Here is a 25457-nt window from a genome sequence, read left to right on the forward strand (position 1 = left end):
CTACGAGACGGGCACTGTTATTTTCCCCACTTTGGAGATGAGGGAACAGAGACATAGAATAGGTAAGTAAGGACACACAGCTTGTAGCAGGTGGAGGAAAGAATTTAAACCCAGGCGATTTGGCTCGTGAGCCCTGGTTCTAGCCGTTGAGCTAAACTGCCTCCCCTCTCAGTCTGTGTCAAGAGTGCATTTGGCCACAAGTCACAGAAAACTCAGCTGAAGCAAGTAGGGGTTTGTGTGAAAGCTTGAAACTGTCAGGGCTGACATCTCTGGCATCTGCTTTCCCATCTGGTTTCTCACCATATGGTCACAGGATGGCTGCTGCACCTCCAAGCATCACACCCGCTATCAGGCAGGAAAGAGGTGAAAAGAAAGGGAGAAGGTCAATGTGTAGCATGGGGAATTTCCTCCAGGAGAAGCACGTGTTGTGTGTGAGTGCCTTTCTCCAGGATGGGAAAACATGAACCCCACCCCCAAGGAACCCATTGCACAGCTGGGGAACCAAGAAATCTGTATGCTGGATCCGTGCTAACGAGTGGTACGTGATGCAGACCGGGGCAAAGACAGACAAGCAAACGTCCCAGGCCCTTGGGAGTGGAAAGAGTCCTTCCTGCCTTGGGGCCTTTACACGTGCTCTGCCCTCAGCCTGGATGTCCTCCCCTTAGTGTCTACGAGACTGGCTCCTTTTCCTTCGTCAGCTCACACATCACTTCTCTGAAGATCCCCTCCCTGCCCGTGGTCACGAGCAGGCTCTCCCGCCTTGCAGTTCCCTGCTGATGTTCCACCACTCGTTTAGTTCCTCAGTTAGTCAGTTTGCTGTCAGTTTCCACCACCACTTTGCACCCCTGCGGGGCAGAGACCTGTTTTCCTCAGCACCATGGACCCCAGCGAGGGTGTGATCCAGCGAAGGCCGGGCCTCAGCCTGAGCCATGGGGAGCTCACTCAGAACGTGCCCGGGGCCTGCTTCCCGGAGCTCAAGAGGATGCTCAGCCGTTAGCTCTGCGGGGCAGGAGGGCGTCCCTGAAGGCCTCCAGGGGTCTGTGCCTCTGCAGAGGGAGCCGGAAGTCTGCCAGGCCCGCAGCGAGGCACCACCGTCCCAGTGGTGCTCTGAGGCCGTGTGGCGCAGCCCTGGGCAATGGGCCGGCGTTCGTCCTGCCAACTCCCTGAGTCACACACTCCCAGCACCCCGATTTTCAGAACACAAGCTCATGGGGCTCAGGACTGACTCCAGGACACCATCCAAAGCGACTGGACGCGTCCCCGCCCCGCCCTCTGCACCAGCCAGGCAGTCCTGCTCCTTGCTCACAGCATTCTCCAGCTGGAAAGTGGAACTGCTCTCTCGTCCCCCAGCCCAGCCCGGCCCAGACTGGTCTGGCGGTGTTTCTCAAACCTCCTACGAAAAGATGCCTCTGTATGGATTACTTTCTAACCAAAACAGGCTCTAATTGGAACTCCTGCTTTCCCTAACCCCTTCTAACTGCATGGGGGCCTAGATGATAAATTTTGAAATTAATGTCACTTTAAAATATTAAATAGCAGAGAAATCTACATGCTGCAAATGAAGTCAAAGAAACCTTCATCTGTATAACGCAGAGTTTTTGCTTAAATAGATTATTCTATTAGTGGGCCCATTTATTTATTTATTTTATTTCTGTGCTGGCGGAGGTCCCCCTGAGATGAACACCACGGACTAATGCACAGATGGCGCCAGATACTTGAAAGTCATCTGAATATTAAGAATTTAAATCTTTAGCTTCAGTGCTTTGAGCAGAAAGCCAATTATGGGGCTGAATTAGTTTTCAAATTAAACTGCAATTTACGGCTTGTGAAATTAATCCTTTAAGGCGCATGGCAGCGTTCGTCCATAGGTTCCTGGGAAGAAGCGAGCCTCTGCCTTCTCCCCTTTCTCCTCCGGGTGCGATTAACAGAGAGACGTCCGGCCTCTCGGGCAGAAGACAGCGTCCCCCATTCAATGAAAATACAACCCTGACGTCTGTTTAGTTTCTTAAGAAAAATTCAAGCCATTCTACTGGGAGAGGCCCGAGGAGGTCTCTGTAGAAAGCCCTGGAAGGGTGGCTTGCAGGTCGTCCTTGGATCCCAGGTGACGGGGGCGAGACTCAGCTCCCACGTTACAACAGATGCTGCTGCTGTGAGCGTTTCCTGGCGTGAACGTTTCCTCCACAGAGGGCACGAGCAGGGGACTGTGGCCACAGGGTTTCCGCCGGCACACTGTGGCATCAGGGTGTCTGAGGGCTCCCGATTGTGTGGACTCAGACCCGCCCAGCTGGAGAACAAGGCGAGAGGGCCAGGAGAGGACCTTGGGTCCAGGGTCACACCTCCCCAGACATGGGGGGCTGGCTCTGCTCACACCCCAGGCACCCAGCTCACGGAGGCTCTCCCGCTTCTCCTGGTGACCCTGTGAGGGACGCCCAGCTTCCAGGAGAGGAGCCCCAGTTTCCCAGAGGCTCAGTGGTGCGCAGAGGCAGGTGCTGGGAGTGGCAGAGCCAGGATCCGCTCCGGATCGAGCACCCCTAGTCCAAGCCCTGAGGCCAGCCTGGCTCCCCGAGTCCCCAAGGCCGTGGAGAAGCACATGGTTGGAAAGATCTGTCTTCTTCTCGCGCCTCGTGAGCTGGGGTTAGCCGGGACGGCCTGGTTTCACTGCTTGCCTCAGTCTCAGCTTAATCCCCACAGTGGGTGGAGTGGTGTCCCCCAAAATCCGTGTCCACCCAGGACCTCAGAATGTGGCCTTGTTTGGAGATAGAGTCTTTGCATATGTAACTAGTTAAGGTGAGGCCATCAGGGTGGACCCTCGATCCCCATGACTGGTCTCCTTATAAGAAGAGGTGAGGACACACACAGAGACCTCATGATGGCACAGGCAGAGCTTGGAGTGATGGCGCCACAAGCTGAGGAGCACCGAAGATCACCAGCCCCCACCAGCAGCTGGAGAGTCAGGAAGAACCCTCCCCTGGTGCCTTTGGAGGGAGCATGTGCCTGCTGACACCTCAATTCTGGACTTCGGGCCTCCAGACCAGGAGAGTAGAAAGTTCTCTTGCTTCAAGCTGCCTCTTTAGCCCCTGCGCCTTCCCAGCCATCCTGCCCCGCCGGCTGCACCCAGCGGAGGCCCCAAGCAGATTGGCCAAAGTTCACGAGACCACCCTCCCTGGTCAATGCCTGGCATGAGAGTGAGTGAGGTCATGGCCGTCGGCCACTGCCCACCCCAGCCCACCCCAGAGCCGAGTGTGGGATCCGTCCAGCAAACCCCAGGGCCCAGGATGAGGAGGAGGCCACAGCGTCCACTGCAGGCTGTGAGGGACAGCCAGGCATCGGGAAGAGAAAGCTGTGACCGAGGCGAGGAGAGGAGGGCTCAGAAGGGGGCGCACCCTCAAACACAAGGGGGAGACTGAGGCACGGGGAGGCACATAAGTGGGCAGAGGAATCGGTGGCTCAGGGCCCAGGTTAGAGCCTCGCCCCCAGGTCAGCAGACATCCCTGAGTGCCCGCTGGGTGGGCAAGGGCGAGAGGTCTAGAACACGCCCAAATGGTGAGCGGAGGCCTCCTCCCCTGGCAGCCCCCCAGGCTTTCCAAGAGGCATTCCTTCTCCTCGTCCCGCTCACGAAAGTCCTGAGCCCCTGCTCTGCTCCGGGGCTGAAGCACACGGTTCCTCTCCGGCATTCCATGGTGACCCTCCCCTCTTTGGGCTCAGAGGACTCAGATGACGAGCATCAGTCACCGGATCATGGGGTAGCGACCAGGGACCCAGCCAGGTTTTCAGAATCTCCCTCGCGAGAAACCAAATTGTGATTTAGACCAAAAAAAAAAGTCCTATCTTCTGTTTCCTCGGTTGCCTGATTGCTTTTCTTTTTTTCCTTTTGGTAACATTTTACTTTCTGATACTCAAGTAATACTCTTTGAAGGAAACTTGGAAGATACAGGGAAAATCACAAAGAAAAAATCAAAATCGCCAGCATGGGTCCACGGCTCAGAGATTGCCATGACGGCCTCCGTCACACAGCTCTCTGGTCTTTTTTCTCTGCACAAGCATGTCGTTGTTTTAAGATTGGGGTCTTGCTGCACACAGTTTAGAACCTAATTATCTTCTGTTTTGCCACATATCATGAAAACTTCAAATGGCACTAAATATTTTTCTACACCATTTTAGTGGCTTTAGCCTATTCCATCATAGGAATGTATCGTAATTTATTTAACCAATACCCTCTTGTGGGGCATGTAATATCATTTACTTATTGATTATGCTCATTGTTTGCACCGCAAGGTGTGAGCCTCACGGGTCCGTGTTGGGGTTTTTGCAGTTAAACTTTTTCTTTGAGATCATTGTGGATCCACGTGTAGTTATGCAACATAAATTCCCAGAAGTGGATTTGCTGAGCAGACACCTTTTAAAGGCGTTTGGATGTAGACGGCAGAACTGCCTGCGGAAGCTGAGGCCGTCTGCGCCTGGGCCGCAGGGCAGGGTCAGTCCCCAGTCACCGCCAGGGCGCCACATCCGTATTTTAAACAGCGTTTGCTCCTCAGGTTTGTGGGACATGTCTCCTTCATTCCTTTGATCAGCAGCAGTCGGTTTGAAAGCCTCTGGGGGCAGAGCCCTGGAGTCCGGCGGCTGGGCCGCGGGCTCTGACCCCGGTGCTCTGGCAGGCGGCTCCAGGCTGGGCTGTGGCCTGCTTTGCCTGCGTTGTACCTTCTGATGGTGCCCAGCAGACATGCGCTGGAGGCCACAAACGTGTTTTATTTTTGCAACCAGGAAAGACTTATCAGAAGTACTGTACATTGTCCGGTTTTGAAAAGCATGTTCCTGAGCCCAGACCTAAAGTGATTGTGTAACCAGCCGGGAACTGATGGGCAGTTCTGGCTGCCAGCGAGTTGGATCTCCAGTCCTCCGTGCCCAAGGAGGTCCCCCATCCTCCCTTCCGGGGGGCACAGCTCTCGGGGCGCAGACTGACCGGGGTGTGTTCTGGAGAGTGAGAGCCTTGGCAGCCTGTGTCCTGGGTGAAGAGAAGCCAGCGAGAGAGGCCGAGGCTGCACGGCAGGCACCCACTCTCTGTCTCCAGAATTTTCTCTCACAAGGCACGCAGCTGGGCTCTGAGCCTGGGAATTGAAACTTTTGTAGTGTTTCCTCCCTGAAACTCAGATTTCTTCGTTCACTGGTCAAGGGGCTGTGCTGGGAGCAGAGACTTCTTGCCACGGAGCTCAAGATAAAGTCAAGGCCCAGCTGAAACGGGGCTTCCAGGTGCTCAGAGCCCTTCCTCCTCCTCCTCCTCCCCCCCCACCCACCCCCATCCTCCTTACCTTCCCCTCCCCTCCCCCCTCCTTCCCCTCTCCTCCCCCACCTCCTCCCCTCCTTGTCCTCTGTCCGCCTCCCCTGAGGCAGAGGCAGGGGCTCCGAGTGTAGGTAAAATCACGCTGGAGGAGTGCTGTATGGCATTAGTTCAAAGCCGTTAGCACCTTGGGTTAATGAAGAGCTACGCTGGTGGCCCCTGATGAGCTCGTCCTTTTCTGGGGGGAGGGGTGATTGAATTGAGCAGCTTGGGGGTCAAGCTCTGCCTTCGAGGGTGGCCAAGCCCTGTGGCTGCAGCACACGCAGGCCTCCTCAGTGAACAAGACTCTGTTTCTACGCAGAATGAGGGTAAGAGTTGTGTTGCTCACATCAGGTTTGAGGGACGCAATTATTTTTAACCAAAAAGCCAGCAGAGACTTCGGACCCTCATCAATATCCGATCAGCACTTCGTTAATAAGCGTCTACCCCAGAATGGCATATCCATCCGCCCCTCCAGTCTGAGGCCTGAAGTGTCCACGCTGGAAAGATGACAGCTCGGAAGATTGGGGTCCAGGCCGGGGCCACGGCTTGACCCACAGGCCAGGGTCCGTCTCCTGGAGTCCATCCCAGGGCAGCACCCTGGAGCCGTCCGCCTTCCTTCCGTGGGACAGGCCCTCAAGGATGGGAGAGAATTCTGTTCAGGGAGACATTTGACAGCTATCAGCCATGAGCAAACCTCTGAGGAGACCCCCGCCTCCCGGAGCCCAGCTTCTAACGGGGCGGGGGCAGATGGTAAGGGAGGGACCTTCAAACTGCACGGACAGAACTCACTGGACGCTCCCTATGGGCGCCCCCGCGTGCAGAGTCTCGTAGATGACGAGGAAGGAAGGGGCAGAAAGCCCCCAGGGCTCCTAAACCCACAGGGGCCATATACCCGCTGTCTTCGGCCCAAAGGCAAACCAGGCGGCTATGTCCTCCAGCCCAGGCTGCCCTGGTGGGTTCTTCTGTTGTGACTGCCCTGCACTTGCTCACTGCCTTCGGGTGGTCTTTCTATTATGTTTTGCAGAACGAGGGGGTAGACAGTGAGCCTCGTCCCAAAGCAGGCAAGAGGTGTTCACCCCATAAAGCGCCCTCCTGGCTGTCTCCTACGCCGAGCCACGGGGCACGCTGGCTGCAGCTCATGAGTCTGTGGTGAAAAGCAAAACCCTCAGTGTGGCAGTATTTTCATGAAGATAAATGGATTTAATGCAAAGGACTGAGCTTCATTCTTTCTAATATTTTGGTGTTAAACATTTCCTTACATAAAACACCTGAGCTAAGTGTATACTTTAATGTCTTCCCTGGGTCGAACAAGAAGGTGCCAACCCCGTATTGGATCCCCTAGGTTTTTTTGTTTTTTGTGGGGTTTTTTGCTTGAGGGAGATTAGCTCTGAACCAACATCCATGCCAATCCCCTATTTTTTTGTATGTGGGATACCTCCACAGCATGGCTGGTGAGTGGAGCAGGCCTGCACCCAGGGTCTGAACCCACAAACCTAGGCTGCCAGAGCAGAGCATGTGAAACATTAACCATTCTGCCATGGGGTTTGCTCCCCTATACTTTTTTTTAAAACCAACCTGGTCCCTAAAATCCAAAAAAGAAAAAGCAAGGAGCTGAGATCAGCAAACCATGGGCCCAATCCGGCCCACCACTTGTTTTTATAAATAAAGTTTTATTGGAACACAACCACACCCGTTTGTTGGCAATTCATCTGTGGCTGCTTTCACACTATTACTGCAGTGCTGAGGAGTTGGGACAGAGACCTCGTGGCCCAAGGAGCCTAAAATATCTACTCTCCAGCCCTTTACAGACAAACGTCCGCTGGCCTCACATTCCTTGTGCACTTTCCTGTGCTGCTTTGGTCTGGATATTTTCTTTTGATGTGTTTTCCAACTCATTAACTCTCTCTTTTGTTCTATTTAATCTACCCTTAAACCCATTCAAGTTCTTAATTTTAGTTACGTTTCAAATATGTTTTCTAATTATTTTTTTTATAATTTCTACTTCTATGACAAAATTTTCTATCTTATCGGTTTAATTCCTTGACCATATTAAGGTCAGAGGTGTTTGCTTTTAAGTCTGAGTCTGACTCCTCTGTTATCTGACTCTCCTCTGGGTCTGGGTGTTGTCGGTTTCTTCTCTTTGTTTTCTGTCAGCTTTTGTCTTCTTGTATGCCTAGTGAATTAAATGTTGCACTGTGAGTATGAAAAATTGTAGAGATAATTTGAGGTTATGAAGGATGGTATCTTTCTCCATAGAGGATTTACTTTTGCTGCTGGAAGGGGACACTAATCTCGGGTCATCTTAACAAAGTCACCCTGTTTAGAGTATGTGTCATCTGTCAGGACTATTTATTCCCAGGTCACTCACACTCCTAGGGTGCTGCACTTTGGGCTCAGACCCAAAGACCAGACACCCTTCCAGGGGTCCTCCCCGGCAAACCCCAACCTCCGATGCTTTTTACTCCCATTCTCACAAGTCTGTTGAAAGTTCAGAGCAGCTCCTGAGCTACCAGCAGCCAGTTCTGGAATCAGCAAGTGTCTCGAGAGAAGAGGTGGCCCCAGATATCAGGTTCTCTTTTTCTGCCAGCCCCCGTAAATGCATCCAGTCTCCAAAGAGACCTGTGATCAATTGGTGATGTCTGCCCTGGGCGTGGGAATGGCGGCAGCAGCGTATATGATAGATAATTTCCATCTGAGCTGCTTTCTCTGTTCCAGGCACCTATGTGATGACGGTCACAGCCAATGATGCTGACGACAGCACCACAGCCAACGGGATGGTGAGGTACCGAATCGTGACCCAGACCCCACAGAGCCCATCCCAGAACATGTTCACCATCAACAGTGAGACAGGGGACATCGTGACAGTGGCGGCTGGCCTGGACCGAGAGGTGAGGCAAGCGCCGTGGGGCCAGGGAGCACAGCCTCGCCTCTGCCACCTGTGTGGGAGACGCTGGCCCCAGCCCTGGCTGTGTCCCCCTGAGACCTCTGGTCCATGAAGGACATCAGAGCCCGGGGCCAGCCTCTCCAGCGGGGGGTGGGAGGGCACAGTTATGGAGGAGGCAGGAAGCCAGCCCGGGGACGCCTGTCTCCTGTCACCTGGAGGGAGATGGTCTCAGCAGCAGATTCCAGGCGCTCACCACCCACCCTCTGGGTGAGTCCCCAGCTGACCCCATGGAGGCTTCTGGAGCAGCTCCTGCGGGCGGGCCGGTGTACTGGCGAGGGGGCGGGCTCGGAGAAGCAGGGGCGAACCTCCGCGGTTCTCAGGCACAGGCACAGTGGGCGCGGGGCGGGGAGGTCCGACCACCCTCCGGCAGCCTGAGCACCCGCCATGACTTGGCGCCCACATGGTGGGCCATCCCACCACAGCCCGCTGTGCAGCCTGAGATGGAGTGGGGCGCACAGAGGGCAGCGCTTTCCACTCTGGCTGGAACAATCAGGCCACCTTCACTTCTTTGGTGCCGGGTACTGTGACCTCCCACCTCCGTAAACCCCACGTGGCTGGTGCATCTGTTACGTGAGCCCTCCTCCACCCATCGTGCAGCCCCGAGCGTCCCCGGCCCAGAGCCAGACCCCAGAGGAGCAGCCTTGGCCGCAGGTGGGTCAGGGCAGGTGTGCTCCTGCCACAGGGGAGGCACTGTCCCACTGAATGCAGGGGTGTGTCCAGGCCTGGGCCACGCATCCCCATCTGGACAGATGGCACTGTCCCCATCACCCGCCTCGGTGCCCTGTAAGATTCCTCAGCAGCTCCAGCTGACAGCCCCCCACTGGCTGCACCGAGTCCCATAAGCTCCCCAGACGAGCAAGCGTCGCCTCCTTACCCCGCCTCCAGGCCTCGCCCCTGACCTCCTGTGTGCTCTGTGGCCAGAGCCCAGCGTATCCTGGGACACAGTTCACCTGCTGAAGCGTGTGACTCTTGGGACCCAGGAGGAGCCCCTGTTGAGCTCTGAGCAAACAGGGCTGCAATGCCTATGGGCGGGGGCAGGGGGGTGTGTTTATAGAGCCTGCTGCCTGGCAGCGCTCATCTCGGTCCTCTGACTCCCCCTCCCTGAAAGCGGGGGGCCTCGTCCTCGGGTCTGGGGGAGCCACCTCGAGCTGGGCCAAGCTGTACCGCGGGCTTGCTAAGAGCAGTTTGCAGGGTGGAGGCTGCAAGGAAGCGGCAGGTTCTGCCTTCCCAGACTGAGTCCCCACACCCGGTGGTGCTGGCAGGCTTGGTGAGCTGAGGGGACTCCAAATGTCTCGAGTCTAGACCTCGGACTCCGCAAACCTGCCAGGACTTCTCTTGCTGTGTTGTCACCACCTGCACCGTCCAAATCAGTAAATGCCCGGCCCCCAGGAAGGGCACGGGGTGCTTTTCTTGGAATTCCTAAACGGTACCGGGTAGAGCACCAGGGTGACGGGTGGGGTGGAGAGGCTGCTGGAAAGGTGATTCCTGCAGGCTCGGGGCTCAGCAGGAGGCAAGGTGGCCCCAGGGCCAGTGTGGCTCAGGACTCAGCCGAGCAGGAGCCTCGCCAGCTGCATGGCCGTGGGCACGTCAGAGGCCACCCCCGAGCGCCAGCCACAGCGCCTGCTATCCGTGAGCGGGGCACAGCATCACTGGCCTCACGGGCTCATGCAGGGACCACAGAGGTGGCGGGGTGGCGGGGCAGTGCCTGGCAGAGGGGCTGCACGATGGGGCTTTATTGGCACAATTTAAGTATGTTTTCTCCAACTGCCTGCTGGGGGTGGAGTTATGCAATGAGGGAGGTGGGCCGGAGCCCCAGGGGCTCAGAGCGCGCCTCGGTCAGTCCCAGCGCCTCCATCTCGTGCACCAGAGGACCCCTCAAGGTGCCTCGCCCTCCTGGTGACCGTGAGAGGCACCCGCTCTGCCAGGATGAGGCCCTGCAGGTGGGGATTGGGGCAGGGGCTGCCTGTCCCAGGCGTGGAAGGCTGCTGCTGTTGGCTGGGAGGTGGGCCCACGGACCGTGATGGTGACACCATGTGGGGAGGGCAACTGGCGAGGCAAACCAGACACCATCTCCCATCTCCACCTGGCCTGGGGTCCCTTGCCTGCCCTGGGGAGGAGTGCATCCTCCTTTGCCACTCAGAGATGGTGAGCAACGGGTATTTCCTCCAGACTGTGGCCTCACCCAGGCGTTTTCACGTCTTTTGAGAGAACAGCGTGGTGTGACTGGGGCCTGTGCATGCACACGCTCACACACACTCCTGTGCACACACACGTCCTTCTCAGCGACAGCCTGGGACACGTTGCTCTGGGGAGACTCCTGTCTGCGGTCCAGAGTCAAGGCTGTGCTCCGGCACAGTGGCCCCGAGAAGGAGCAAGTGCCCCGTTTTCTCCTTCCTCCTTTAGCAAACACGGTCAGACGTGCTGGGTGAGGCAGGGGGAGTGGGCTGGTTGGATGGGTGGCTATCCCCCGGGGCCAGGCAGAGTGGGGAGAAGAAACTAAATGAAAATGCTGCAGCAGACCACATGTGTGTGCGGTGGACTGCATGTGTGAGCAGAGGATTGCGTGTGCATACAGAGGGTTGCGTGTATGTGCAGTAGATTGTGCGTGTGTGGTGGGTTACATGTGTGTGCTGTAGGTTACATTGTGCAGTGGGTTATGTGTGTGCTGTGTGTTACATGTATGTGCAGTGGATTAATGTGTGTACTGTGGATTACATATGTGTGCTATGGGTTACGTGTGTGCAGTAGATTACATGTGTGTGCAGTGGATTGCACGCACAAAGTGTCACTGTGGGCAGATAAGATCTCTCTAACTATGGAGAAATCAGGGGAGACTTCTCAGAGGAGGTGGCCTTGCCCTGAGCCTTGGGGGGCTGGTAGAATTGATCACATTCTCTGCTCTTTGGGACTGATGGCCTGCACTGCTTTTCCTGAGGGCTGCACATCGTACATCTAACTTGCCTCAAGATAGCTGCCACTCAGCAGTTTCCTTCATTCAATCAGCAGCTTTCACTGAGTGCCTACTGTGTGCTGGAAACTGTCGTGGGCGCTGGGACAGCAGTGAACTGAGCAAGTGGCGTCCTGCACATGTGGGCCTCGCTTTGCAGGAGAAACAGGCAGGGGAAAAAATCACCGACTAAACAAATAAATTCAGGGGGTGGCGTGGATGAGAAAGACACAGAGGGCACCGTGTGTGGCCCATGGGTGGGGGCGGTCAGGGGGACCCCTCTGGGGCTGCCCCATCCTCCTTCGGGGGGGGCATCATTCGAGTTCCCCAGGGCTCTTGTAGCAAAGGACCACAGGCTCGGGGCTTAAAGCGAGAAATGTATTCCCTCTGCGTCCTCAGTGGACACCAAGGAGCGAGCGGGCTGCAGGCAGGGACCCTCACTCTTGCGCTCCCCCGGCTCCCCCTCGGGTCCCCCAGTGTTCCAAACCTCTGCTCCACGTACAAAGGGGCTGCCAGCCTCCTCAAGCCCCACAGAGACACAGGGGCTCACCAGGTGACCCGAGACCACGGGCACAGAGGCCAGGGGAGGCCCACTGCCGCCCTCGTGGTTCTCGGGGTACACCTCTGTCCTCAGCCTGCGGGCGGGGAGGTGGCAGGCGGGAGCTGGGGCACTGCATCTCAGGAGTCTGGGCTGCTCTGTGCAGAGCAGGGGGTCACGCTCGGGATGCAGCGACCTCCCTCCCGGCAGATTCCCGCCCCTGCCCCAAGAGCCTCGGCCGCTGCGTCACTGGAGAGGGGCTCTTCAGTATTGGATAAGCGCGGTTTCCAGCGCGGGAAACAGGTGGGAGGGCAGTTCTGCCCGCCAGCTGCGGTCCCGCGCTCAGCCGTCATCTGCTCTGTCTGAGATAATAAGCAGCTGGGCCACAGGGCCCTGCTGGGAGCCGTGGCTGGCAGTGTCGAGCCTTCTAGAAGGAAAGAGGCCTTCCCGGGGCCTCCAACTAGAGGAGAAAGGAGCACTGTGCAGAGGGCCCTTCTGGAAAGCTGCAGGGGAGGGCAAGGCCTTCCAGACCTCAGAAAGCTCAGGGAAGCTGCTGGTTCTTAAGAACCAAGGGCCCAGGTCTGGATACCGAGCTTCAGTTTCCCCAAGCTGGCTTTGGGAGGGAGGGATGGACAGAGCCCCACTAAGAACAGTGACAGAAGGAACGACCGCCACGTCTCGTGAGCATTTCTGGCTACTTGTTTCCACTCTTTTTGCAAACGCGTGCCGAGTGCCCGCTGGGGGCAGCCCTCTCTAGACCCAGGGGTGCCTCGAAGACCCCCAGAAGCTCAGCACGGGCCAGGCGCTGGGCACTGCAAATCAGCACCCTCGCGGCAGCCCCCGAAGGAAAATCCCGGAACAGTGTCTCTTTGCAGATGCGAAAGGTGAGGCTGCAGTGGCTCGTCGTGGCCGGGTCGCTGGGTCGCTGAGCTCAGGTTCCAGCTCTCCCACCCGTGCAGGCTGTAAACTCAGATGCCCATGGGGCCCTTCCCAGGGATGTAAGGTGCCCGAGGCCTGGGAGGGGCTGCCTGCCCCGGCGGACTGGAACAGACAGCGGGCAAGGCTCCTGGTGCGACGGTTTTTAAAATCCCGTTCAAGGCAAACGGGACACGTCTGTGGGCCACATGGGCCTCGGAGCTCCCCGTGGGCACCCCCAGCTCCCTCCATGACGGCCAGCACTTTTGGTCACAAGGAAGCTGAGTTTTCCCTATCTGGGAAATGGGAAGGGGTGTGGGGCGAGGTGTGTGCAGCCTGGAGTGGAGGGAGGCATCCAGCTGTGCCTCTGCTGACCTGGCGCCCCCTGCCCCACCTGGCTTCTTCCCAGGGGACCCAGGGGAGGCTCAGAGCCAGGTGAGCCACGGTGTCCACCTCCAGACCAAACACTGGCACCCAGCGAGATCTGGGCTTCAGACAAACAGCAGATCATTTAAGCATAAGTACGTCACGGATACTGCAGGGAACACACTTATACCAAGAACGACTCATCATTTGCCTGAAGCTCAAGTTTAACGGGGTGGAGCCTATTTTCATTTGCTGTCTGACACCGCTACACTGAGGAAGCGGGCGCCCCACCTAGAACCCCCGCTCTGGGCCCGGGGTGGCAGGCAGAGCTGGCTGGGCTGGCAGTCCGTGGGGCACCTCTGGGAGAAGCCCGGTTGTTCCTGCGCCCGGCCCTCCACAGCCACGGTGACACCTTATGGAGGTGGAACTGGAGCCGTGCTGACAGGTGACAAGGTCCCCGCGAGCCGGGCTTTGCAGATCAGGGAGGCGGGACAGGCAGGGAGACATGACATCAGGGGCCTTGCCTCGCCAAGCGAGCCATCAGGTCCGGTCAGTGTAACTGGCATCAGGCCGGCCAGGGCTGTCACCTCGACGCGCACCGCGAGTGGAGCTGTCCATGCTCACGGCTATCAAGAAGGCCCTTCTCAGGAAGTGACCGCGAGCGCCAGCTCCGCCGGCCGCACGAGGTCTCGGCGCCCGCCTCTCGAGATTCCTCTGGCAGCGCGGCTCCGAGGCCGCCTGGAGGACCTGAAGCAAACATCAGGCCAGGGACTGTCCGCGCCCCCACTGAGGGGAGCACCGGCCGAGCCAGTCGGCCCTGCTGGGAAAGTCTCCCAGCCCTCCGGCCCCAGCCAGTGCCGCTGGGTCCCCACCGCCGCCCTCTCTGCACAGGGCTCTAGATCCTTCTGTCACAGAGGGAGTGACCTTCCCAGGAAATGGTGCTGGGAGGGTTCGGGCTCTCGTGTGGGACTTGATCGTTTAGCCCACACACAAACGTCTGAAAAGGTGCCGGGGCAACTCCTTGTACCCGGGGGCCTTCATGGGGGAGGGCATCCTCCCACAGACCCAGGCAAGGGCACAGGGCAGGGGCCAAGGGTGGGCTTGCTCAGGGCCGGTAAGAAAGTGACCCACGATCCTCCACCCTAAAGCTCAATGACCTCTTGAGCCCTCCATGACCCCCCACCCCCAGCCTCTGGTCACTCCTCGCCTCTGATTAACGCCCTCCATGGCCTCCTTTCTCACTTGGAACAAAACCCAGAGTCTTCCGCACAACCCGAGGCCCCAGGACTGAGCCCGCCCCTCCCCTGCTCTGGCCCCCCTCCATCCCTCGCTCAGTCCTGCTGCCCTCTGCTCGGCACGCACCAGACTTGCCGTAGGCCCCTGCACCCTCTGGCCTCCTTCTCCAGGTCCCTGCTCCTCCCTCCTGGGAGAGACCGGCTTGCGTTGTCTGGAGCAGCCCCAGCCCCACAGAACCCACTCGCTCTTCGCTCTTAGCCCGTGTGCTTGGGAGACCCTTCCCCACATGCCCTGGGCAGCGAGAAGCCTGCCTGCCCTTGGGACCTCGGTGGTCCCCCCATATTCTCTTTCCTCTGACGTGAAGCCCTGCCCGCAACTCTTCCCCCCAAACCCACCGCCCGCAACCTCATCCTTCAGACACTTACAGCAGGTCTGGTGGGTCCACAGCCTCGCCCTTTCTCAGGCTCTTGATTGCCTCCAAGTCACCCTCCAGAAGAGCTGCTCCGGAGTAGAGACCACCCAGGGACCCTCCTGTCCTGTCCACACCTGGCATGGCCATGTGCCCCATGCACTGCGCCCTTGCTGTGCCTATGGCCGCCTGGCACAGGCACGGGCCAGCTCCTGGCACAGGATGGACCAGCAGGTGCTCTGGAGCCCAGCCCCCGCCTCATGTTCTCAGAACCCCACATCCCAACCTGCAGGAAGGAAGCAGCTCGGGGTATCAGCCTGGATGGAGCACGGGCTGCATTTCGTGTCCTCCAGCCTCCCCGGCCTCTCTCTCTGTCCCGCGTACAGAGGCCCAGACCTCTCCTTTGGAGCAGCTGCCTCCGGCATCTGCTGGTCGGTCACGGTCCCCTCGCCAGCTCTCCCACCCCACCTCCAGAACAGGGGGTTTCTGAACCTCCAGTGGGTCCCATGAGATAATTCAGCACAAGCCGTTTGCACTCGTGAGCGTGCCCACAGACCACAGCTGCCATTCCCCTGAGATGGCTGGTGGACACTCCTCCTGCCCCTTTCGCCGTGGGGTGGTGAGGCCTCGCGTTTGGGGATGGGCGAGCCTGGGAGAGCCCATCTCGGAAAAGGGGAGGTTGCTGGAGAGACGCTCCCCCACACAGAGGGAGGTAGGACAGTCTGGGGACCAGGACACGTAGAGGAAGGAAGGAGCCAGTGAGGGAGAGATGCGCCTGGCACCATAGGCCCTCGGCGCCTGGGGTAGCCCCACGGTGTCCAGCTTCTGCTCCAATTGTGCTGAGGATGGCCCCCACCCTCTCGTGCCCCTACCACCCACGCAGACTTCTGTCCCTTCCTCGTTCCAGACTCAGACACACGGGGCCCTCTCCCGTCCCAACTCTCTGAGGCCCTGGCTCTTCGTGTCTTCTCACCAGATGTCGCCTCCTCTGGGAGGCCTCCCTGACCACTGCTTGTGGACCTGTGGACTCACCTACTGAAGGTTCCCCTAGGGCAGACCCAGGTCTGCTCCGGCACCGCTCACTGCCCGGCACTCGGTCCGGGTCCTGGAGCATCATAGCTGCTCGAGCCAAGTGTTGAAAGGTCAGGCAGGTGGACACGTGGAGGGACAGCCCCATGGCAAAACGAGCAATGCAACGAAGTTGTCACCGCCTGAGCCCCAAGCAACACGCCCCACCTCCCCGCAGAACTGAGTCCCTCCTGTCACTGACACAAAGGTCAGGAGGGCTCCCCTGGCAGAAATAATTCTGGTATCCTGTGCCCGTGGGGCCGAAGATAGGGATGGATCGCTGGGAGGGCCGGGTGTTTTTTCAGTTTATATTTTAGGAAAGAGTACATGATATTTTCCAGGCCAAAGAATATATATAGGCAACATCTGTGGATTCCCCTTCGTAGCTAAAAATAGGAAAGGCCCCAGAAGCAGTCAGTGGGGGCTGCGGGCTCTGGGCATCAGGCCCAGGGAGGAGACAAGAGGACCTCAGAGCCCATGCAGCCCTTGGGTTTCCCCTACTGGCCTGGCCTGTCCCACAGGAGGGCCAACCCCTGGCCTCCTTGGGACAGGTTCCCCCACGAGAAGGATCAAGCCCAGCCCCCCTTCCGAGGCGCGGCCCTTGGCTCCTCTCCTGCTCTCACAGACGTGGCTGCTCCCCCAAGTGAAGGCCCATGGCCCGGCCACTTGAAGACCAGTGAGGGCAGCCCACTGCTGGACCATCTCCCAGTCCAGGGACCAAGGGGACCAAGGAGTTGGATGGCCAGGACCCCCGACTGCACTGTCGACTTTATGTCCCCACTGACCCCCGAGGCACTCCCTGTGGGTGGGACGCCAGGCCCCTCTGGCTGGCACATGGCCGGGCTGCGCTGTGTCAGAGACAGACCTTGCAGAGCCTCCGCTGCTGCGTCTGGGGATGAGGACAGTGTCGGGGGCCCTGAGGCTCCTGGAGCTGGAACCTGGTCCCTCTTGCCTGAGCTTCCTGGGGCCCTGGCCTCCTGCCCCCTCCTGGCCCACAAGCAGACCCAGAGCAGGTCCCACCCTGCTCACTGCCGTGTACGACCTCCAGAATGAACGAGTGTACTTTGCGCTGTGCAGATGGGGGTGAGGAGCAGACAGGGAACCACACAGGAAGGAAGGGACAGAGCTGGGATTTGAACACAGGTGGCTCTGAGCCCCCTCTCTCAGCCTGCGCCAGGCTGTCCCTCGATTAAAGGGTGCCGTGTGAAATTCTGCCTGCAGGAGTGGCCTTTCCAAGATCTGAGCGCCAGGCCTCCCCCGCTCCCTCTCTCCCTCTCTTCTTCCCTCCCTTCCTCTCTCTCTCCATCTCCCTCCCTCCCTCCCTTTCTCCCTCCCTCTCTCCCATCCTCTCTGTCTCTCTCAATCTCAAAAAGGAAGATTAACATCTCCTAACACTTTACAAAGATGCCCTAGCTCCAGACTGAGCTTTCTCCTGGCCCAGCACTGGAGAGGGAACCGCCCTCCCACTGTGTGAGTCAGCACCAGAGAAGCTGTCCTGAGTGCCTCGGGGGTTCTGTGTCTGGGCTTTGGGAAGATCAGACTGTCCAAGGACACCCCAAATGACCTTGAAGTAGCTGGTGGGAAGGAGACCCGGCCGCTGAGGGTGCAGGTGACACTATCCTGGGGACAAAGGCACACTCTCATGTCACATCCACGGGCTGCTCTCCCAGCTCCGTGCCCCCACCATCACAGGCAGCATCCCCACAAGGAAGCACGTGATCCAGAGGCCTGGTGGGTGCCCAGTGTCCTCTGCTCCAATGAGGAACAAGGAGAGACACGCAGGGAGGGGGCTGGGAGAAGGCTCAGTCCCCAGGGCTCAGGGCAGACGTGGCTGAGAGGAGGGCGCAGTGTGGAGGGCTGAGCTGGAGGCCCACGGGGTCCAGAGGGGCCTGGGCTGGGAGCCGAGCAGTGGGGTGGGGAGGAGGGTGCGAGCAGGGGCTTCTCAACATCAGGCTGACGTAGACGGAGAAGATGGGGCTGGAGGGTAGTGTTCACTGAGCACCAGCTGTGAGCCAGGCACCCCCATTACTAACGGCACTAAAAACAAGACCTGTGGGGCAGCAAGGGGTCGGATGGCCAGGACCCCCACTGCATTGTCGACCTTATGTCCCCACTGACCCCCGAGGCACTCCCTGTGGGTGGGACGCCAGGCCCCTCTGGCTGGCACATGGCCGGGCTGCGCTGTGTCAGAGACAGACCTTGCACGGCCTCCGCTGCTGTGTCTGGGGATGAGGACAGTGTCGGGGGCCCTGAGGCTCCTGGAGCTGGAACCTGGACTCCCATGTGCTGTCCACGGGCTTCCCCCAGGGGACAGAGCTGGCCACTCACTCCCTCTGTAGAAGCGGATTCAGCGTGAACAGGACGCGCTCTCCCTGGGCAATCTCGCTCACTCAGCGAAGGGGCTGCGGGAAGTGCCGGGCGAGGGCCCTCTGTCTTCTGTAGCAGCCCCTGCCCCGTGGGGATCATAGCTGGCGAGGACAGGCCTCTGTCCCGCTGAGGCCACTGTGAGTGCGGCCCGTCTCGATGCTGCGGTTTATGGAGTGGTCTGGGGGTCGCAGCGACCTCTGAACTTCGTGCCCTGGCAGGTGGCCGGGGAGACATGGGGCTCCTGGCTCTGTCTGCTTCGCTTCGGCTGCCCGAGGAGAGGGGGCGGGTGGCCGTCCTCCTCCTCCCCACGGGGTCCGCCTCTGCCTTCGGATAGAAGAAACGGAAGTTGCTAGAAGACGCCGTGGGGCCTGCCGAGGAGAGGGAGCGCCTGTCCCTCCTTCTGATTCACTGTTTCCAGCTTGGGTTTGGGCTCCTTGTCCCCAGCTGCCCCGCCCCCGCCACTGGCCTCCCAGGGAAAGTGTGTCCAGTGTCCACGGTCAACGGCTGGACACCCCTGGTCGGGGCCACTCAGTGGCAAACAACAAAACAAGGCCACCGGCACTGGTTTCCAGGCATTTGTAAAACCAGCAGCAGCAGCAGCTGGCAGGTGTGGGAGACCCGGAGCAACTTGCAGGCCTCCTGCCACGCCGGGCGCCCCCCACTGCCCCTCAGCCCAGTGATGCGGCCTCTGCTGGGCCCTGGGAGCCGGGTCAGAGCTTAGGCCTGCCGGGGAGGTGACAGGTTAGGGCCGTTTCTCCACGAGACCCAGCCTGTCTGCCTTCGAGTGGACATACACCCAGCCAAACTCGAAAGGCCACGTCGACAGGGCCTTTTTCTTCTTTCTCTGTAAGAATCTTGACCCCCGGCTCCTGGGAACAGCAACGTCTTTGGGGGAAAACGCTGCAGGTCATTCTTCTCAGAACCAGCTTCCTGTCTGGCAGAGTAAGGCATCTTCAGGAAGGGGGAAAATCCACAGGCGTAATTGCCACCGTGTCTAATTAGGCAGTGCTATGTAAATCGAGCCTTTCTACATGATTAAAATGTCAGGAGAGGCTTCGATGAGACACAGCGGTTCAAGTGTCTCTTGTGTACCTCGTGGGAGACGCCCCTCCTGCCAGTCCTAGTCATCTCCCTCGTTTCCTAATTAGAATATTCATGGCCTGATGACAGGACACTCGGGTGCCACTCTGAAGGTGACAGTGGGTTTCTGCTCTGATCACGGAGCGCTGTAATCAGCCCTGAGCCACCGCTGTCCTCAGACCCACTTCCACGTCCTCCCCGACGACGTCCACTCCGTTGATCAGCGACTCTGTCCAGTCTCTCCGTCCTCGTGCTCGCTGACCGTTGGCTGCTCGCCCTCATCAACTGGAAATTTCTTCCCAAACAAGGGCGGGGCCAAATTAGCTCATGGTCACGGGATTTTTAGGGAAGCACACCAACACCTTCCTGTTTTCTTCAAGATCCTCCATCCCACGTTGTCATCACATGAAAAGGCTCCACGGCGAAGGATGAACGCAGCTTCGTTCCCCCGCCAGGGATTAGCCAGTAGAGTCTCATTCCTCGGCTTCAGGTGGGAAGTGCTCTCTGGTGGCCAGAGAAACATCTCCCCCTTGCTGTATGGGAAGCCTCGTGACAGGCCACCTGGGAAATTCTGAAATGCGTTTTCCTAGAAAACGAGCTCCTTCTAAGTCCTAGAAGAGGAAGCCTGCGCGGGCTCCCTCTGGGACCTCAGAGCCACACTCCTGGCCACCCTGGCTGCAGCTGCGGATGGTCCAGCCGCTCTGTGCAGTGGGGCCTGGGTTAGGACACACCTTTTTTCTACGGTAATGCCTATTGATGTTTTTTCTTATCACAAAAGCAACACATTTATGGTAGAAAACACAAATAAGCACAAAGAAGACAATCACAGCCCTCTGATCCTAGCACTGGGAGATGAACACGGTTGACACCCGCTGTGTGTCCCGCTGGCTGTGGGCGTGTGCTCTCCTAGTGAACAGGCGTGTGTCACCCTCTGTTGGCACTGAGTGGCACATCACGAACGTGGTTGCATCAGGAGATGCCCTGTCCCACATCATTTTCATGACTTCCTGGTTTTCCACCTTTGGGATCTGCAGACTCATTTTACAAATTCCCCACCATGGACCTTTCGTCTTCCGTTTGTTGAGCTGAGATGTGAATCTAGGGAGCCGGACTGGGGACAGCGGGGGAGAGGGATAGATTCGGGCCCGGGAGAGGGGACAGGAGGGGCTCCTCGGGGAGCAGGGAGAGGGTCTAAGGCCCAGGGGAGGCCGTGCAGTGAGCGGGGCCGGTCATGTAATCGGGGTCAGCCTGAGAAGGAGCAAGGAGGATATTTTTATTATTACTGCATTCACTGTGCCTCTAACACCAAGTTCTGCGAGAAACATTTATTTCACATTCTGCTAAAAAAAAAAAAAAAAGAGCTGCCAATTAAAGCCCAACTTAAGTTCCCAACTTAATGCTTTCCTACTTGGAATTTCAATCTTTCTGAAAGAGCCCTGCGGACTGAGACGGGGGCTGTGACGGTGTAGCACTCGGGGCTGCATCACAGGAAAACGTCCGTGAAATGACTGCAGTCTGTGAACAATGCCCCCAGGTGGAGAGCTGACGCGTGTGCACACACATGCGTGTGTTTGGTGTGTTTGCACGTGTGTGTGCATGCATGTGCTTTGTGCTGTGTGTGCACACGTTGCACGTGTGTGCACACATGCCGCATTTCCCAGAGGTGTGCAGGCAAGATGCCCGCTGGGCCAGCAGCTCCTCTGACCACGGGGGCAAGCACTGAGGAAGGGGCCAGTGGGTGTCGCCCCTCGGCTGGACCCGGGCAAGGGAGGACTCGGCAGCAGTTCCGGCCTCCCCTTCCATGCCTGAGCACAGTGTTGAGACCCAGACCAGCTGCCAGGAGCTCGACAGGAGGGGCCCTTTGCCTTCTTTCCTCTAGCGCCCGCCTCTACACGCACTGCAATGCAGACTAAGGTCTGCAGAATTCCAGACCCCGTGGGGCCTCCGAGGGATGGCGGGAAATCAAACCACGCAGCACCGAGTGGGGCTCAGGGTCTGGAAGGTTCTGCTCTGGGCCTCCTGAGTCCACTTAGCAGTTGCAGACCAGCCCTCGGACCTTGGCCACTCCCAAGGGCCAGCCCTGTGTGGCTCGTTGGCCTGGCCTGGTCGAGGCATGGGCGTCTTCTTTGTGTGAGGATTAAGGGGTTTTCTGGAGCAGGGACCTCTCAGGCTGATGCAGGACAGGGACACGCATGCCCTGACGGCAGGGGACTCCGCCGTGGGCCACATGAATGTGCCACAAGGACTTGTCTAAGCGCTTTTCTCTGGTCCTCTCGTGTGTGTGCCCCGGCATGGAATTGCTGCTCACACGTAGCTGGAACTTTTGAGGACCCACAGCCTGTTTTCCACGGCAGCTGCATCCCCCACTTGAGAGGAGCTCGATCCACGTGAGTGAGCCGGGACGCTGGCCCTGTGGCTCCTCCTCCTGCACGTCCATCTTGTGAGTCCCCCAGCCGCCTTCTCGCTGAGCGGACACCAAGCAACATGAGAACCAGACAGGGGAAGGCCCAGCCCTCGGTCTGCTCTGTCTCTCAGCATCTGGGGGACGGAGCTTCCAGCAGTGACAGTGGCAGTGGGAGCAGGGCTGACCCAGCACAGGGAGGACCTCCTAGACCTGAGGTGCCCCCGCCCCAGCCTCACTCAGGGGGCAGCGACGCAGGAGGATCTACGAGCCTGAGTGTGGACTGCCGGCCTCGCAGCCCTGATTCACACCCGCGCGCTGACCGCCGGCCAGTGCAGGGGCCCTGGTGGGGGTTGGGGGAGACGTGTTTGCTGTGCCGTGGCCAAGACAGCCTCCCGAGCAGCGCCGTTCGATGGCCAGGTGGCAGCCTAGGCTCTGCGGGGAACATCGGGGTTCGAGCCACCGGGCTGCTGCGGGCCAGGGTGTGCAGCTGGCTGCAGTCCTGGCAGCCCACGGTGGGGATGGTGGTAACGCGGAGAGAGCGCAGGAAGCTTTGATGCTTTTCTAGGGCAGGCCGGCCAGCTGCATTATTGATGGGTGTTCTGCAAAATTTAAATGCTGAGCTACGGGGAGGTAAGAGAAAACCCCAGGGACGGCCCGCTTGCGGTTTTCTTCCCTCCAGTTGAACTTGAAAACAGCCAAATCACATTGTAACAGATTCCCTCCAGTGCCGCCACTGACCGGCTTCGGGGGCATCTGGCCGTGATCCCTGCACCTGGTGGGAGCAGGGGGGACATGGCTGGGCAGTGGGATAGTTTGGCTGGGAGCGGGGGGGTGGGGGGGGTACCTGCTCAGTTTGCTCCCCGGTAGCGAACACTGTCACCTACTGGCCCTCAGTGGAGGAGACTCCAGAGATGCAGGACCACCCACTCCCTGCCCAGCCTCCTCCTTCTGGCTCCACTGGGGTAACTGATCTGGAGATCAGAGGCAGAGGCTGCCTCATGCACCCCGGGGAGAAGGAGCGGGGTTCCGGGGCTGAGACCAGGGTCACCCTTTGTCCCAGGAGGGCCCAGGAAGCAGGTTTCTGGGACTCCAGACTCTGACCCCAGGGCCCCAGGCACACTGCCCACCAGTCCCTGACCTGGAGAGAGCCATCTGGCCTCCCAAAGCCTCTGTTTCATCAACTGCCAAGTGGGGAGAGTATTGCACCCCTGCTCCCAGGCCGATCAGAGGACAGGAGGGGCCGCTGAGCGGGGCAGGTGCTCCTGCAGCGAGTGTGCTCTGTGGGTCACGAGGAGGAAGTGCTGGGACGGCACTGAAAGCACACACTTAGGGCGCCCTCCCGTGGCCTCTCGTGAACGATGAGATGCTCGAGCGCCAGAAACAAGGCCCTGAGGCAGGCTGATTAATAGAAACATCAAAAGCCCCAACAGCACCAGGCCTGCCCCGCCAAGTAAAGATTGGACAGTTATGTAAGCGGGGGGGGTCTGTGTCCAGGGACACCAGGGGATGCCCACCTTCCCTGGTACGTGCAGGTGCCCCCCGCCCTCCCTCGGCCTCTGAATACCACTCCAGAGGGGATTCAGTGAAGGAGAAAATGGTGACTGTTACAGAGTCTGAAAAGTATACTTCGTAAACTGAAAGCCACAGCGGAGGGGCCTGAACCCACTTCCTTCCTGCTGGGTTTTCTTTCTGCCCCGACCTGTGGCCAGGAAACACCCCCACCCGGCTCCCAAAAGCAAGGCCGGCACACCCTCTCGTGGTGTCAGCTGCACAGACTTGTACACACAAGTGTGCACACACATACACACAGGGACGCACATATGCACGCATACACATGCATCCATGGATACATACACATGTGTGCCCATACACAGTGATACACACTGAGAGGATACACTTGAGAGGTACACATACACTTGTGTACATGCTTTGATACACATATGTGCCTGCACCTATACACATACCTGCGTGTGCATACATGTGGGCATGTATACATGCATGAATACACGTGCATGTGCATATACACGTGCATAGACACATACGTGTCCCTGTGTCTCTGAGGTGGCTTGTTTCTCTCCAGTGTCTTCTGAGGGCAGTAGCCCAGGATGGTCCATATAGAAGTTGTGACTCGATGACTGAGGAGGTAGGAAAGATTTAGAGAATGATTCACGCTGCAATCACACAACAGCGGTTTCTGGGGTTGACGCTTCTCTTCCTCTCTTCTCCGCTGAATCTCTTCCTCTGCCATCGGCCTGTGTCCTCCTATTTTCCGCTCTGGCCCCATATAGGGGTGGCTGGCCCTGGGGCGCGAGGTTTGACAGCTCTTATCCGTGTCTGCTCCGCCGAGGGCCTTCTTCCCGGCCCACCAGCCCTGGTCTCCTTCCCCCGACCAGGTGGTCAGCTGGCCAAGGCCCCGATGGCCGGGCCCACGGGGTCACAGCTGAAGCCTCACCGAGCAGGATCTTGCCATCTGTGTTGAGCAAGGCCAGTGGGGGGACAGAGGGCATCACGAAGCCTTCCTTCCCTCCAGCAGCTCCAGAATGGGCTGCCCAAGGCCTTATTAGGTTCCTGGGGCTGCCCTAACACAGTCCTGCAAACAGGGTGTCGCCAAACCATAGAAATGTGTTCTTTCACGGTTCTAGAGGCCAGGGGTCCGAAACCAAGGCCTTGGCAGGTGGGTTCCTTCTGGAGGGCCATGGAACCCGTTCCATGCCTCTTCCAGCTCCTGGGTGGCTGGCAGTCCTTGGGGTGCCTAGGCTTGTGGCCACATCACTCCAGTCTCTGCCTGCATCTCACATGGCCTCGTCCTGTGGACTCATCTCATCTTCTCTTACCAGGACACATGTCATTGGATTTGAGGCCCACCCTAACCCAGAATGGTCTCAACTCGATCTTTACCTTGATTTCATCTGCAAAAGACCCTATTTCCATGTCTAAGGTTCCTGGTGGACTCGGATTTGGGGGAGCGACTTAACCCCATGCTCCACGTGTGTCCTATCACCCTCATCTTCACTGTCTCCAGGGAAGAACCGTTGTGATCCTTGCCAGCCAATGAGAGCAGGTGGGCACAGAGGTGGGGGCCTCAGCAGACTCCCTGATTCTGCCACAGGAAGAGGCAGGCTGGGACTGGCCTGAGGTCACAGCAGGACGGTGACAGCGCTGCCCTGGCCTCAGGGTCTTGGAGTCCAGGGCTCCCTCTGCACAGGGGGAAGAGGTGACCAGTTGCCCCGGGGAGCGGGGTGGGTGTGGTTCCTGCGCAGCCACATCCTGGAAGCATCGGACCACCTGACACCTTGCTCTGCCAAGCACTGACCTGCCCTCATTCATGCGTTCCTTTAGCAAGTACTTATTGAGTGCCCACTGTGTGCCTAACAGTGCACACAGTTATGCTCCCAAGAGCATAACAGGGCCCAAGTTGCTGCCCGGCCACAGTGGGGATGGAGGCAACCACGCAAGCAGTCAACATCCATCGGCCCAGGCAGACGCGTGCAGGGAGAGGGGTCGGCTGAGGGCCGCAGATGCGGATGGGGCCTCTGAGCGTGGGAGGGAGGCTGCAGAGTTCCCTTCCAGCTCAGATGTCCACATCAGTCCTGGGAGGGAGGAGAAAATCAGATTTGTAAAGAGCAAGAGAAACTTGGGTGAGAAATGAAAAAAGTTTCCAAAGCGAGCTGCCTCCCGCCTCATCAGAAAATCGGACTTCCTTCCACTACTTTTCCTCGGGGAGGGGGACCCACGAGGCCGGCATCGAGGTGGGGGGCCGGCAGCTGTGAGCAGTGCCCCCGTGCAAGTGGGGAGCGAGGCACAGAAGTGAGGCTCCTGGGGCAGGACCCCCAGCAGAAGGCACCCGGGGACTTGGGGTTTGGATT

The 25457-nt window shown here is 58.6% G+C and overlaps 1 protein-coding gene across 1 annotated transcript in view; it reads left to right on the top strand.

Annotated features, from left to right (window-relative positions):
* The window catches only part of CDH4 (cadherin 4), a 597550-nt gene that overhangs the window by 537123 nt on the left and 34970 nt on the right, over nt 1-25457 (top strand). The window contains exon 7 of the mRNA XM_023626852.2: nt 8033-8205. Coding sequence (XP_023482620.1) covers nt 8033-8205 — 173 coding nt within the window. The remainder of the gene's footprint in view (nt 1-8032; nt 8206-25457) is intronic.

Source organism: Equus caballus, chromosome 22, assembly GCF_041296265.1.
Source record: "Equus caballus isolate H_3958 breed thoroughbred chromosome 22, TB-T2T, whole genome shotgun sequence".
NCBI classification, from domain to species: Eukaryota; Metazoa; Chordata; class Mammalia; order Perissodactyla; family Equidae; genus Equus; species Equus caballus.